At 42.7% G+C, this 16137-nt stretch overlaps 1 protein-coding gene across 3 annotated transcripts in view; it reads left to right on the forward strand.

Moving 5' to 3' along the window:
- Nucleotides 1-15750, forward strand: part of LOC144823461 (receptor-interacting serine/threonine-protein kinase 3-like) — a 1695550-nt gene extending 1679800 nt beyond the window's left edge. The window contains exon 11 of one of the 3 annotated variants that reach the window (XM_078681992.1): nt 12553-13891. Coding sequence is in view for 1 of the 3 variants with exons in the window: in XM_078681991.1 (XP_078538117.1) it covers nt 12553-12812 (260 nt within the window). In the remaining 2 variants the exon portion in view is untranslated. Of the gene's footprint in view, nt 1-12552 lie in introns of all 3 variants that reach the window. The other 2 variants (XM_078681991.1, XM_078681993.1) reach the window with 2 other exon arrangements.
- The last annotated feature ends 387 nt before the right edge of the window (nt 15751-16137 follow it).

Raw genomic sequence — 16137 nt, forward strand, 5'->3', positions numbered from 1 at the left:
ATCCTGGTAACAACCACAGCAGTAAAGTGTGCAGGGGTTCCACATTGGATACACGCCAGCCACACCCAGAAGGTATTACCAGACGGAGAGCCTGAAGAAGAAGGGCGTCCAGCAGAGGACTCTGCAGGAGCCAGACCAGAAGTAGCTGACGACGTACAGCCCAGTACCAGTCGAGCTGCAGAATCAGCAGACGTTGGCCCAAGAGTAGTTGATGACAAACTGCCAAGAGTCCAGCCTGCTGAAGGGGTCCAGGAAGCTGAGCCAGAAGTAGCTGAAGACGAGCTGCCGAGCATATGGCCAGAGGAGTGGATACCATTGATTGATCTCACCGAAGACCCCATCAGAACAAGCGAACGACTTTGGGAAGGTAGAGAGTGGACTAGAGAGGAAAAGCAAGGCACAGGCGAAGAACCTCAGGATCTTGAGATTCACATCAAAACTGAGGAAGGAGAAGGTCAGACAGGGACAGAACAAGTGATTGATACTCCTCCACTGACTCCTGATGTCGAGAAGGGACAGACTAGACACAGTGTAATAGTTCGAGCAGAAGAAAATCAAGAGATCGAAGTGCTTGAACAGGATCAGATAGGATTAGGAGAACGTGTTCAGGAAACAGAAACAGAGACATTTGAAAAGCAAAAACAAAATTCTCCTGAACAAGGCCAGATTAGTAACCAGGCAGAAGAAATAGATGCAAGTCCTGGAACTAGTGAGACAGGAAGGGAAATAGAAGAAGCAGAATTGCCACAAACTAATGAAAATAAAAGGACAAGAGGAGAGAACGAGGTCTCGGTACCAACTAAAAGACTTAAGAAAAGAAAGCACATTGAGCCTGGATACATAAAGAAATTGAGACTGAGAATAAAAACAGTAGAAGAAAAACGTGCAGAAGAAAGAAGAAGTGCTCGCATAGCAGAACAACCAGAAGATACTTCCAAGAGAAGGAGGGATCGAATAAAAAGACAAAACAAAAAGTACAAGTCTCCTGAATGGACGCTCGTGTTAGAAGAATTTGAAGATCTTGATATAACTGACGAGAGCGACGGAGAACCAGTCGCTGAGTACTCTGCCGAAGAAGAAGACGAGCCACAGTGAATTTGCACAAAGTAAGCTACTGGTGTAAAGACACAAAGAGGGGTCGAGAGAACTTCTTCTGAGCCAAAATGTCTGATTCAAACGTGAATGGTAGACCTAGTTGCAGTCGTTGCAAAACATGCTGCAAGGTATGTGTATGTAGTATAGTTATACTGATATTACTCTGGATAGGACTAACAGTTTTCATTCCTTTTGCGGTGAGCAAAAATACTAATATTGTCCCTACTGAAATTGTAAATACTGACAGTGAGGAGCCGACAACACAGAGTGTAGCAAGACATGAAAGAGCACTTAGACAAACAAATCGAGACTTAGAAGCATCAGATGAGGGAGGACTACATTATCATGGAGTAAAGAATAGAACGCATTTAAACGTTTTCGCAAACCTGTTAATACACTATGTAGAGACTATGGAAATTGAAGATTGCTATGTCTGCATGAAGCTACCTACCTCTGTAGCTGAAGGCGTGACATACCATCACCTGCCCTTGACCTATGGAATTTCCTGTAGCATTTTAGCTAGTTTATTTTACAAAAGAGGACCGTTACAGTACTATTACTCAAACAGTGACGTGATCTTTTCTGAACTTCCTATACGTGGGAACTTGAATCCTGTACATACCAAAAGTGACGTTACTCGCTATATGGGCGAATACTTTCTGACTATAGGTAATATAGACCTAGGTGACGCACACAGAGATAACTTGACCTGTTCTTTGCGTGAGCAGGAAAAGATGTTCCTGAACATGGCAGAGAAAAGGAGAATAAAAAGAAAAAGAAAGGCAGATGACGAAACACAGAAAAGGCCAAAATGGGCTGAGAACATGGAATGCACCTCTAATGGTGGAGCGGGTCCTGCTCTGTTGCTGGATTTTGAAAAGAAAGGCAAGCTATGTCTTCACCGCGAGAAGACTAGCTATTATAATAACATTTTCATTGGTTCCAGTGAATGCGAACATAATTACAAGGTAATTGGAGGTTGGGGTTTCAAAAATGGGTCAGAGCCTGTGTTTCCTGGAATTTATTATATATGTGGGGACAAGGCTTATTTCAAATTGCCGGATCACTGGTATGGAAGCTGCTACTTTGTCATTGTCTTCCCGAAAATATACCATGTGAACAAAGTTACTGGAAGCAGTGAAAATACTAATGGCTTAGTGCGTAGTAAAAGAGAAAGCATAGGTGAAATAATGGGTAGTATTTTCAGTGCACTGATACCTGGAGTGGGAGTGGTTCTGAACACTCACAGAATTTGCAAATTGTCCACTATTGTGGATGTGTTGTCTACTGACACAGCTCATGGATTTCTGCTGGTCAATACCGAAATGGTTGCGATCAGATCAATGGTTTTGCAGAACAGACTTGCTCTTGATACCTTATTAGCAAAAGAGGGCGGAGTCTGCCGGATGTTGAAGGCGCAACATTGTTGCACTTATATTCCGGACAAAAGTGTGCAGCTCAAAAGATATGTGAAAAACATTACTAATTTGGAAAGGGAACTCAAACCACTCGAGGTTGACAGTGCCTGGAAGAGACTGGTAGATGGTCTCTCAAATGTAGGTCATTGGTTTGCTAGCTTAGGTAAAAGCTTATTGTTTAAGGTACTGATGCCAATTGGAATTATAGGTCTTATCCTATTCTTCATATTTGTCTGTTGCAAATGTCGCAAGCACACCGGAAAACATCAAGTGAATGCGAGAGGAGTGAAACGAAGTGTGGATGAACTTGAATTAGAGGAAATGAATAATCAGATATACAAAAGGGTGAAGAATTCTCACCCTACCAAAAATGAGAGAGAAAAGATGAATAGCTTGCTGGAAGGGATAGAGCTGTATAAGGTGTGAGAAGTTGGCATCTGGTTCCATTTATTTTGTGATGATAGTAAATATCATCAAAGAGGGGATTGATGAAGCAAAGCTTCGCATTTGCGACTTGCTTTTGTCATGAACCTCGTCCATGTATAACCAGGTAAAAATTTGTACGTCTTACTAACGTTTATTTCATGTTTGAAACGAAATCAATGAAGCTTGCCTATGTGTATTTCTAATACGATTAATTTGAGTCAATAAAATGGCCGCTGCTTTGAAATAGCTCCTGCGCATGCGTCAGTCACACTCACGTGTCCTGACGTGTTTGTAGGTTTGGAGGGAAATAGTTGCGCATGCGTAATACATAGCTTTGGCAATAACGTGGTACTGCTCGTGCCATTGCTCTTGTGCCCGTGTATATGTAGCTAACATTTAGACTGCATAAGTATAAATTTTAGTGATAAGTTGAAAGTACAAACCCAATGATGTGTTTTCATATCGTTATTTCTATGTATTAATTTGTTTTCGCTTACTTTTCATGTATCCTCGACTCGGAGGGGTGCTGGGCTGGGGAGACCATCTTGGAGGGTACTTGTGCGCAGACTCGCCAGGAGCCATCATGGCATTGAATTGCTGCCAAAGAAGGTTGATACCAGAAGCCACCCTGGGAAGCTGTACCTTCGCCCCGCAGCATCACGATATTGTTCCATTATGTTGCTAAAATGTATTCTTTCCATGTATTCTGCGCGATTTTCTCATGGGAACCCCAATCTTGCTAGGCGGTGCCCAGAGATGTAAATAAGACCTCCAAATAGTCTGTTCTGAATGGTGTGTTACCCAAATCCCATCTTAGGACCAATCCAAAGTGAGGGATTCTGACACTTTGCAACATTGGGGGGTGGTACACCGTCCCCTAACTGTATATCTACCCTGGGTTCACATAGGGAAATTGTCCGACTTGTCTGGTTTAGCTGACCTGTCACTGACCCATCGCACTCAATAGGTGACTGAAGATACAGAGCACTGCGGAGTACTCTGTCCGAAATTGACCATAGACTAAGGTTCTACTGAACCTTAAAGTGCTGGCGAAGCACTTTGCTGGGAGTTCGTTGACCCAATCAGGGTCTTGATCGATAGCTGCAGAGAGGGTGGAGCGCAGGCGTTGCTTCCGAACTGCGGGTGCTGGTACTGTCTTGAGGGTTTCCTGTCCTGTCCTGGGTGTTCATTCTGCACCTGCTGTCCATTGAGGGGTATCCTTCCTTGAGGGTTTCCTGTCCTTAACTGACCCGTGGCCAGGGTTTGGTTTTCACACCAGTCTAGGTAAATATTGCTCTAAATTCTTTGAACTTGCACCTTTCTATTTTTTCTGTCTTTTGCTTTAATAAAGACACACCTTTGCATATGTTGACTTTTCCGTGCTTTTGCCGCAACTATTGAAATCGTAAAGTCATTTGCATAATTTCATAACGTGTTCCCATGTTACCCTATCTGTTAGAAATTATATTTTGCATTGCAGTTTGTCATTTTCTAATATGGTCTAGAACGGCCTTTCTTAAACTGTCCAAAGACATTTTGCCCTAAATGCATAAGAGTTTCCTGTTGCACCCCATATTAGCATTTCCATGATTACCCTGACTTTATTTCTCTATAGTTATGTACTTTTCGTTATCTTGATTATCGATTGCCTTATTCTTGTAAATCTCATGCTTTCAGAAAACGAACTTTAGATAAAGACTTTAAAACTTCCAGTTGTCCGTGGTCATTTTACAAAGGTATTGAATGTCATTTTGAGTTGTATTTTGCTGCCTTTCCTTTTACAGCTAGCTCCCTGATCCATTGTGGTCATAGGTACCCGTGTCGGTGGATGGTAAGTCGGGTACGCTGAGTAATAACAGTAGGGAATTCACACAAATTGGTAGCAGCCCGTGAAGTCACCCGGTCAATATATATATGGTGAATTGAAATATATGGGCCCGAAGCCGGAAGCGGCGAAATTATTGGTTGGGTGACCTCGCGCGCTCTATCAGTCTTGTTTTGTTTGCAGCCTTCACATTTACAAAGGGCAGTTGTCTGGGTGTGTGCGGCCATCACTTCTTCATCTTGGAAGGGCGGGCTGCTTACATTGAATCATCAAACATGGTTGATTCTTTTATACATTAGTGTGCGCACTGCTTTTTTTTTATGACCACTCTCCACATTTTCATAAAGGTTTTCATGTGGGAGACGTGTATTGAGTGCTATGAGCTCAGAAAACCAACCAAAAATGCACAGATCTGAGAAATACTGTTGGAGCGCGTAGGATCACAGTGTTAAATGCCATTTAAAAGAGCAAGTTACATTGCAAAGTTGTAAGGGAAGGAGTATTGTTTTAGTTTGTGCCTCCTCCAGGGAAAGGGCAGAGCTACTGCTCGCGCAGCTTTCTTCAACATTTGTGAAGTTGGTGTGCAAAGTTGCCAGATTGAGCTGTTTCCCGCACAAATGGGCGATATTTTCCCATTTGTGTGGGGAATAAACTACCCTGTGTAAAGTTTGGTGAAATTTTTCCCCATTTGTGTGGGAAAAACAATCCAGGTGGGTGGTGTAAAGTTGGGTGACATTTGCCCTTGTGTCCGCAATATTTTGGGTTCTGCTCTGCAGTGCCCACAGATGATCTGTAATAATCAGGGCCGTCAATCATTCATAGCGTGAATGCGCTACTTATGACGGCCCTGCTTCATGTTGCTGGCTTGACCCCAGAGAAAATGGACCAATGATCTTACGAGGGGCAGGCCTGTCATCATTCTTTTTAGAGTTTTAAATCATTACATTTGCCTCTCTTGGTGCAGCAGACTTGGAGTGCTGTGGTCTGGAGCACGAGAGAAGAGGTGTCAGGGGTGTCAAGGTAAGGGCTGATTGGCCTACCCTGCAGCCTGCTTCTGTTGTGCATGAGAATCCCTAGCTGCCCAGCAGGTTTCTTAAGGTAAGATTAGTGGTCGAAGTGTTCACTTTTCCTACTCTGCTGCTGTCAGTTGCCTGCAGTCTCTCTTCCTCTTATTCCCTCTCTTTTTGTCTGACTCTTGCTGCTCCTCACTTGCTGAAAACCGTGCTTAAATACACACATCTTACCCTCTGTTTCCTCTACTATGCTTCATTTGTTCCCCTGTGAAATAGATCCAAAAAAGAAAGAAACACCTTTGTTGGAAATATCGTCATTTTCTGAAATGTGTCTGTTCCTGAGTGCAGCCTCAGGCCAAAGAGAAAAAACAGTTTCAAAATACGAAAAATAAATAACTAAATAAAGCATTACAGAACGGTGGCAAAGTGGCCAGATTGTTTTTATTAACACACAAACACATTAGTGCCACTTTACAGATTTTGCCAGTGAAGCAATACTTTTTTTTTTCATCACTCTTTCAACCGTATTGTTTTCCCAGGTGTGGAGGTGCACCATTCTTGGAGGTTCTGCAATACGAGGTGTCCCTTCCTGCACATAATTAATCGAGAATGGCAAATTGTAACTTCTATGTGTGCTGCATTGTGCAGCACACATGGAAGTTACAAATCATCATTTTTTTAAATGATTGTTTATGCTCAGAAAGGGATGCCTTATTGCACATGAACAGTCATTCATGGTGATTAGCTGTTTGTCTGTGTGCTGCACAACACAGCACACAAAGAAAACGCAAAAATGAGGAGAAATGTATCATTTTTCCTTGTTTCGCCATGTTAAGACCAGGTTTTCCCTGGACTCAATTTCGGCACTGCCTCCTGTTTACGACACCCTTGTAAATAGGGGACAAGGGGGCAACCGAGTAACCCACGGACCTGGGCTGGACAGTAAGTTTGTAAAATGTGGTCCTCACTGGGGAAGTTTAGCCCTTGGCTGCTGCAGGTACGTTATCTACATAGGAATACGCGCCAAGGCAGAGGCTGGTGTTCTATAATGCCAGCTGGCTGAAGGAAACAATGGAAGCTGCTTACTGAATAGCAATGTATTTTATATTTTTTTTTGTAAAATTTTTATTTTTCGGTTTTCAGAATACAAAGTGGGGAAAAAAAAAAAAAGAAGAAAAACAATACAATGAGCGACACCTCTGCGATACAGACTACATATGGGCAGAGCACTTTAGGAGGAATAGTCTTGACGGCAGTGTAGCATAAACAATCCAAAGTCAAAGTCTTAATTCCTGCCACGGAGGGCAGCCGGAGCTGAAGCAAGCAATCTCGTGTACAAATCGCTGAATCCTTCTAAAGGTGCCAGGGGTGTCGCATATCTAGACCAACCAACAAAGAACCCCCCCTCCCGTCCCACCCCCCCGTGGTGATGACAGCCATTCATACATACATACATTCTTTCCTCACGATTAAAGTTGAAAGAGGTGGAGCGCGCGCACTGAGGAAGGGCAGACTGCTGAAGGCAATCCACGTGAAAGGAATCGGACTAGAGGGCCCCAGTGGAAGATGAAGTTCTTAAATTTGCCCAGAAAGATGTCCGCCACTCGTTCCACACTCAGGAGTCTCCAGAGTCGCGCGTGCCAGAGGGAGATAGCCGGAGCAGCCGATGTCTTCCATGCTGCCGCAAGGGTGAGTTTAGCCGCTCCAAGGCAGAGCCAAAGAATCTGCATGTCAGCTCTCGTCTGATGTTCGAGACCCGGGTCCCGAAGCCCAAGTAGGACATGTTCTAGCGAGTCAGATATTGGATAGCCAAGTATGTCCTTGAGGTGGGACAAAATCTCCTCCCAGTAAGGGCGAATGATCGGGCAGTCCCACCAGATGTGGGGGAAATCCCCCAGGAAACCACAGCCTCTCCAGCAGCGGTCCGATGAGGATGGAAAGATGCGGTGCAGTTTGGATGGGTACAAGTACCAGTCCATCAGTGTTTTGATATGAGCTTCTCGCAGCGCCACAGAGCGGTTGTGTGCCGTGATGTTCCGCCAGAGGCCCGCCCATTCTGCATCGGCGATGTCTCTTCCGAGCAGTTCCTCCCAGTGCCCCATATAGCGTGGGCGGGGCGATGCCGCCGTAGTGAGAAGCAACTTGTAAAGAAAGGAGATGGCTCCCTTCATGGTGGTAGTGCGCAGGAGGAAGGCCTCAAAGGCGGACGGCGGTCTCGTAGCCGCATCACCCATCCCAGTGGAGGTATCCCAGTGGAGGAGCTGGAGATGGTGATACCTTTCAGACGGGGGAACCCCATAGTCTCTCATGCAGTTAGCGAAGGTAAGCGGGACGGTACTGTGGAAGAGATGAGTAAGTGCTCTACAGCCTCCCTCGCGCCACAATCGGAAGGGACCTTCCTGCAGCGCTGGGGGGAAGGCCGGGTTGAAATGAATTGGGGTGAAGGGCGACGGGAACGTCGTCCAACGATCTTCGCCCGAGACTGTGTCCCATACTTTCAGCACCGTGCTGGTGGGGGTACTGATGTAGGCATTCCTGGGCCTATCCCCCTTGGGCTTCCAAGCCAGATCCCATATGGACCGACCCGCGACACTCCTGTCCATATGGAGCCAGTGTTTTTCTGAGAGTTGCTGGGACCATTCCACAAGGACTCGTAGTTGTGCTGCCTTATAGTACAGGTGCATATCAGGAAGGCCCTGTATTTTATATTTTAAAAGATAAGAGCATACATTTGGATGACTAAAGAATCCAGCATTGCACCCATTATTCAATTGGGTTCATTGAAAGCTGCTTATTAAAGCACAATGTACAAAATGCATTTGAAGAAGGAGCTTATTTTTGGATGATTTTGACATACAGGATTGCGCCCATTTTTCAACCAGATGTGTACTTCCTGTATATTTTTTACATTCTGGTGATGACCCTGCTTTACATAAGTTATGCCCAAGGGTCAAAACGTCGACGAATCAACATATGTGGACTGTGTTTTTAAGAATTCGATGGTGGATGTCAATATTCTCTTGATGAGTATTGACTTTAAACACTCTATTATCCTTATCAGCCACATGTACATATTTGTATCCATAGCACATATGCACTTTTTTTAACTATTGATCACTCTCACTGCGCCTTCACCTTATAGGAACACCTTACCTTTTGTATAATATAAGTAATGTATAATAAAAGCTAAAACTGGATATATATATTAATAACTGAGAAGATACATAAAAATAAAGGCACTAAACGCGTTATTGAAAACCGACTTTTGTAAGGGGATTACCCTATCTCCGTTTTGATACTCTGACCTGAACTTTGCCAGGTAGAATTTCACAGGCCTGTGTGCATGACATCCCCAGTCTAGCAAAAGTGCCTCAAGGCCCTCCCCTTGTGATAAAGGGAAGCTCCACTGATTGCCTCAGACCTGGGTGCTTCAGTTTTAAGCCCTGAAGTGCCCAGGGCATTGTGTCACTCAGTGGCTCCTATTCAGAGTGGGGTGGCGTCAGCAGTCTCACTGTCCCCCATCCCACTTGGTGACGAGGTTGGCACTGCTGCCTTCCAAACAGCAATGAAGGAAGGCAGCAGCCCCAACCCCCCTGGGACCTCTAAGCCTTCCCTTTCGGAGTGCTGCAGTTAAGGTAAGTTGTATGTATTTTTTTATGTTTCATGTGTGAATGTATTAATGTTTGTGCACCTAGCTAGTGCTATTACAATACTCTCAAATAAATTAATAAATGTTTTAGTGTTGTGACTGAGTGTGTGAATGCATGGATGTAAGCGAGGTGTATGTGTGCCTGTGTTGCCACAACCCCCCTCCCTGATATATTTACCATCCACCACTGCTTTTAACACAGATATCCTTATGTTATTTGCTGCTATTATGTCACAATCCTCCTAATTTAGCACAGTGATGTATGACCTGACATCAAGGAACTGCATGCAAACTTGAAGGCATTACTTTAGAAACTTGTTTTTATCCGCAGTCTTTTGTAATTCCAAGGTTGTTAAAAAGAGTTACTTTGAATAATAAACACTTATTAGCACACTCAGCAACTGCAGAGCATTTTAATCATGACTGTGTGTTTCTGAAGACCAAGGGGCACATTAGGATGGCGGGCTGACTATGTCCGCCCGCCATCCTATCGCGAAACGGGACCACCCGCCATAAGGGGGGGGGGTCCCGTGGGGGCCATTAGGATGCGCCCGCCACAGTGGCAGACGCATCCTGCATTCCTGACATTGTGGTGGGCGGTGCACTCAGCACCGCCCGCCATAATGCCAGGAAGACATGCCGTGCACTTCCAAGCACAACATGGCAGGCATCGCGCGGTGCCTGACATGTTGTTCATGGAACTGCAGGGGGGTACCATAGGTACCCCCATATGCACCCCCCAGATTCCCTGGGGCCCCGCTACGGGCCCCCAATACCAAAAACGGCCTGCCTTTCCGTGGTGGCGTTGTGGCTGTTGTAATCCGCAAGTTAGAGTCCTAGTATGGCCTACACCGCCTTCCATCCTATTGCTTCCATTCTTCTGAAATTAGTAGACTGAATCCCATTACATTTTGAAATAGCTGTTATTTACAACAGAACAGTTAAAAACCTCAGGAAAAGAAAGTATATCATGTAAACTATTATTTATTCTTGAGTACTAGCCGTATATGGTAGGCTTGTATATTGACATGTATAGGAAACTTCCATACTATGGATATATTTGATGCCTGCATACAACTGTAACTGCCATACCGTGCAAATATCTGAGGCTGTAATATTATCTATACAGCTGGGCAATATTTCACTGTACGTTTTTTTTTTTTTAAATAGCAAACATTACTTTTCACTATACAGAGAGAGCAAACTGTGCTGAAGGATATTTAATTCCATACATATTAATTTGTTAACATTTGAAGCTGAAGAAGACTAACACATTCTACCACAGGCATGTACCACAAATATCTTGCCAATGATCACAGCGTTATTGGCCTCATTCTGCCTCCACTCCCTTCTTGACTTTCTTTGATTCAAACCTCTAATCTTCTTTTCACTTTCATTCTTCTTTTCTGCATCCACGCTCTACTACATAATGTCCTTCCAGCAAGTACTCCTTCTTTACAGTAGGTTAATTCCTCTCACCTTCCCTTCCTTTACTCCTTTCACTTTTCTTTACCCCCTTCCCTTCCTTTCCATTCCCTTCCCTTCCTTCCCTTCCCCTTCCCTTCATTACTTACATTACATCCACCTCTTTCTTCCTTTAGCATCCTCTCTCCCTTCCTCCCTTTTTGTCTCTTCTACTATCACTTCTACCCTACCTCCTTACGTCGAACCCACCCTAACCTCCTACCTTCTTTTAGTCTCTCTTCCAAGTCTCTTCCACCCTTCTTCCCTGTTTCCTTTCTTCAAACTCACCCTTCCTTTATCATAACTTGATGTTTACTGTGACACACACCACACAATTCCACACCACACAATTGACCAGAACCCAATTCAAAACCACCCAGCAAAATTACCCCGCATAAAACCAATCTATACCACATAGCAACAATCCACATTAAAACATTCCAAACCACATAATTCCATTAAGCATAATTTCACTCAGTCACACATTTCCACGCCACACTCAACACGTTTCCTTTCCACACCACATAATTCAACAAGAAACTACATAATAGAAATCAATAACACAAATATATAACACACCACATACATACAATCCACACCACATAATTCCATATCACACCTCAAAATTCAATATCACACCACAAAATTCAACAACATGCAACATAATTAAACTCCACTACATAACACTCCACACCAGAAAATACCATACCACATAATTACTCTCCATAACATACAGTGCAAAATTCCAAGACACAAAATTCCACATAATTACTATCCAAATAATTCCACTGCACACCTCATACATCCACTCCACACATAACTAAAAAAGATATACATTTACAATGCCAATAGCTCTAACTCTTTTTCTAAATGGTCATACCACTGCAAACAAAACAAATTAACATTTAAAACGCCAATAGCTCTAACTTTGACAAATGCGGGACCGGTGGCATTGCAGATGCTTATTTTCCTTGGTGAACAGAAATGCATTGTAGTGGTGTAAAATTTCAAAATGTTGTCTATCTAAGGTATGCAAGCACTACAACAAAGCCCTGATTCTGAGTTGGTCAGAGTTTTCCTAGTTGCATGGAATTTATCACACCTGGCAAATATAGGGTGCGATAAAGTCCTCACACTTAGTTAGATTTCAGTAGGTCAAACCTGTCGAAATTTAAAAGAGTAAAAGATCATGGTATTTAGAGCCAGTCGCAGCCGGTGCAGGTAAGCGCGATGGGGTGGTGGAGCAAGGCGGAGCAGGGGGGAGTCGGCAATAGACAGAATAGGTTTTATTTATTTAATTTGACCTATTCCATCATCTGTCGACTTCCAAACACCGCGCTGACCTGAGCTCGTCGCCGCTGTTTAGAGTGACATTCCGGATGTGTTGCACTTAGCCCCAAATTCCACGTTATTCACCAAAAATTTCGAAATAGGTGTGATTAATCACATTTAATACATTCTAAACATCTAGGTGACAGGTTTTATCCCGTGTGATAAATCTGACCTTCCCTCTGAGCCACTCATAATCAGGACCATTATGTGACTAATAGCACATAATAAGCAAGAGTGGTTATAAATGAGGATACCCAGGGTAGGACTGAACTACAAGTAAATATTAATAAAAAATTGAATTACTAAAAATAGTGTACTGCTGTTTTTCAGAGCTGCAGTTTCTGAGGAAGTACCGGCCAGATATCATCAATGCAATACCTGCGGTGCAGCCTTTCGTTGACCATCTGAAACAAGAAAACACGATCAGCAAAGATGAGCAGCAGACCATCCTGGCGAAAGACACAGTCTTAGAACAGAGCAGAGTAATGTTGGATTTTATACAGAAGAAAGGGGAACCCACAGCGGAAAGGTTTTATGAGTTGCTAATTGCAGCTGTGCCAGACCTTTTAAAACATTTGCAGGATAACTAATGGTATCCTTAGGGTATCACGAGGCCTAATCACTCTTGCTTCCTGCATTTTAACACATTGTCCACTCTCCTTCTGGTGACAAGCGTGGAGAGTTGTGTGGGTGTGCGCTAAGAACTGTTTCACTGATCTGTAAGAGTATGTACAACAAGTACTTTCCTTTTATTCTAAAACAGCATGTTTTAAGAACATTTGTCTTTCTAAGTTATTCCTCCGGGATAGTAATGTTTTTCCCTCAGCCCTTTCGAAGCTACTTGACAGGAGCATTTCTGGTCACTGATTGGTAAGGTAAACCAATAGAGAATGCTATATCTACTACATGTTGTGAAATATGCAGAATACGCCAAAACTACAGAAATACATTTTTCAGGACACAAAAAACGTTAAGGTACAGTTGCAGTAAACCGTTACAGTAAAAGCCAAACCCAGAATCAATTTTGAAATGTTAATGTTATGTTTGGATAATGTAAGATCCCCATGTTTGATTTTCATATATATTAATCAATTAGGAAAACCTCACAAAGTGTTCTAGAGAATGAATGCTAAAGACCATCTTCATATGAAAACAGCAAGTCAAACAATTGGAACTCATCTACTATTGGGACTTTGAAAAGGGTTAAAAAAAACTACTTAAGCTGGACAGAAAACGAATATCAGTTCCATTAAAAGAAACAGTAGTTGTACTGTAGGGAGAATTTGACAATCCCTTTCACATATGATAATAGTGAGAACCCTCCTTAGATAGCTAGACAGCGATTCTTATGTTCAGGGTGAATGGACTGTGGATCAAAACATCGACTGTTAATAAAGGATTAGATTAAATGGTTTGTATACCTACAAAAAAGAGCAATTTACAACAATAACGATGTGGCTGAGAATTTTAAAGAAGTACGAATAAAATAGATACCGAAAGTCAGAAGGCAGGGTCAAGAAAGACAAACTCTTGGAGAGTTAACAAAGGGAGACATACGTACTTCTGTTTTACTGTTTAAAGGTGAACACAACATCCATATAAGAAGGATTTTGACAAAATTATGTCTGATTTGAAAGACAATTAAATAAAAAAAATGATAAAATAAAAATGTTCTCCAAAATTTGATTTCGGGCTTAGGAACATTTTGTCAGCAGTATGTGAAAAACCTTGTAAATTTAGTTCACAGTGCCCAACATAAAAAAAGATTCTAGAGCAATCACTATCATGTATTGTGGAAGGCCATCTGCTTTAAAAAAAGTATGCCTTAAAAAAAAACCTCAGTAAATCAGTAACTTCTCCATTTATTTGGTACTGAAGCACTTGCCATGACTGTTTTAGTGTTTGCTCACTGGGCCACATTTCTGCTCTTCATTTATCGGGCTGCTCCCATTCTCTGTCTTGGTGCTCAGGCCCCTCTCAACACTTTCCAAATTGTTTAACTCTTCTCACAGCCATGGTAGTATGGCAGATCTTTCCCCAATGTAGTTACTCGTCCAAAGGCCTCAGTATCTCTCATGGCTTCCTAATCTATCTAAATCCTTTCAAAACTACCTGCTGTTCTATCTGAGCACATATGCATGTACCCCATATAACCAGATACTGTGTTGTCTTTTAGTTTCCTTGGCCACACCATCTCTGTTTTTAGGAGAACCCCGTAGACCCATATACTTCAAGGTCTGTTGATTTCCTTGGGCTGTATTATCTCCGATCCTGGGTGGACTTCATAAACCCATATATATGCTGTCTGTAGACTTCCATGGACCACACCATCTCCACTTCTTGGTAGACTCCATAGAGTATTTGACTGTTGTGTCTGCTTTCCTTGGGCTGCACAATCTCTGCTCATTGGTGGACACCATAATCCTTTAATTGGTCACCTCCACTCCTGGTTGGATACTAAGGACTCTATATACTTGGTTGTGGGAAGCAGCATTTCCCAATATAGTGTATGGGTTGCAGACTCAGTGCTCCATATTGGGATGAGGCAGCTTTTAGTGGGTTGCATGCCAGTTTATCTTGCATAACCTATTTGTAACATGTTGCTTCTTGGATGGTTCACATAGCAGTAGTCTCTTGCTTGGTTTCATTTCAGCCAAGCTTAGGTGAATCCAAAATACTACTCCTAGTTGTGAGCTTCCGGGGTTCTAGTCGTTTGCCAGCTTGGGGAAATAAACAATAAACTGGTATTTGTAACTTGCAAACTAATCACCCCTAAGAGTCTCAAAGTGTTGGAAGCCATCATGGAGATGAAGTGAGTTATTTTCAGAGTCACATAATGCTTAGCTTAGCTGCCGCTGGGGATCAAACAGTGATCCCTGCGCTCCAAAGTCAGTTGTTCTGGCTGCTGTGCCACACCTCTTCCAGGAGAGATAACCTACAACTTAGCTTGGGCTGGGTGGCATGTACAATTCTCAGGGCTGCAACTCGCATTAAGTTTCTTCGTGCCACAACTGGGCTACTCTTAGAAGACTGGAATTCCAGACTCTAATCTTGAAACTACTTTTGAAGCTACAAAACCACACCATAAATACCAAGCCCAATTTTGAGAATAGCTCTTATCCAGATACCAGGAAATGGGGTGCTTGTTAAATTAAGTATGATAAATATATGCAAGCTGAACTAGCTATCGCACATCTCTCCACTTCACCCAATAGGTAGTCAAAAGATCTCTATTACATGATTGGAGAACACCTCCAATCCTCACACACAACCTCAAACATACTGCTCATCGACTTCATTACAAGCCAATATTCCTACACCCATGCATAACAAACAAAGTACCTATTTACTTGTCCTACTAAATAGTACTTTGAGGTTTTGTGAGTACTTTGAAAGCACCCTACAGATGCGACAATATGATCTAATATTGTGATTAGGACAACTATTGGAGTTCATACCTAAAAGGTCACTTATATTAATGATCTGGATTTCTTCTGTATAATAAAACCTATTTCTTTATTTCCACAACTTCACAAGAAAAGATATGTCTTTAAAGAGGTTTTTGTTTGATTTAACTATGACTAAGTTGAAGATATGACTAAGTTGAAGATGGACGAATGTGATTTTTCCTAGTGGGTAAACTTCTTTCAGAAGAGAGGAACTGGGCAAACAGCACTTCTTGGTTGGAAAATTCTATGAAGTGAATTCAAATTGTATTTTTATTCTTGTTGAACAATAATCAGTGTTGGGAGAAACCCTGAAGTGGCCCTCTATGAGGAAGGTAGGGCCACAACACCCAGTCCTTTCCCTCTTGCCAAAATCCTGTCTATTTCAAATCCTACTGGCAATTGGTTAAAGGCCTACATATTTCCTTGCTTGCTATATGGAGAAACTCAAATACAAATCCATCAGCAC

This window comes from Lissotriton helveticus, chromosome 3_1 (genome assembly GCF_964261635.1).
Source record: "Lissotriton helveticus chromosome 3_1, aLisHel1.1, whole genome shotgun sequence".
NCBI classification, from domain to species: Eukaryota; Metazoa; Chordata; class Amphibia; order Caudata; family Salamandridae; genus Lissotriton; species Lissotriton helveticus.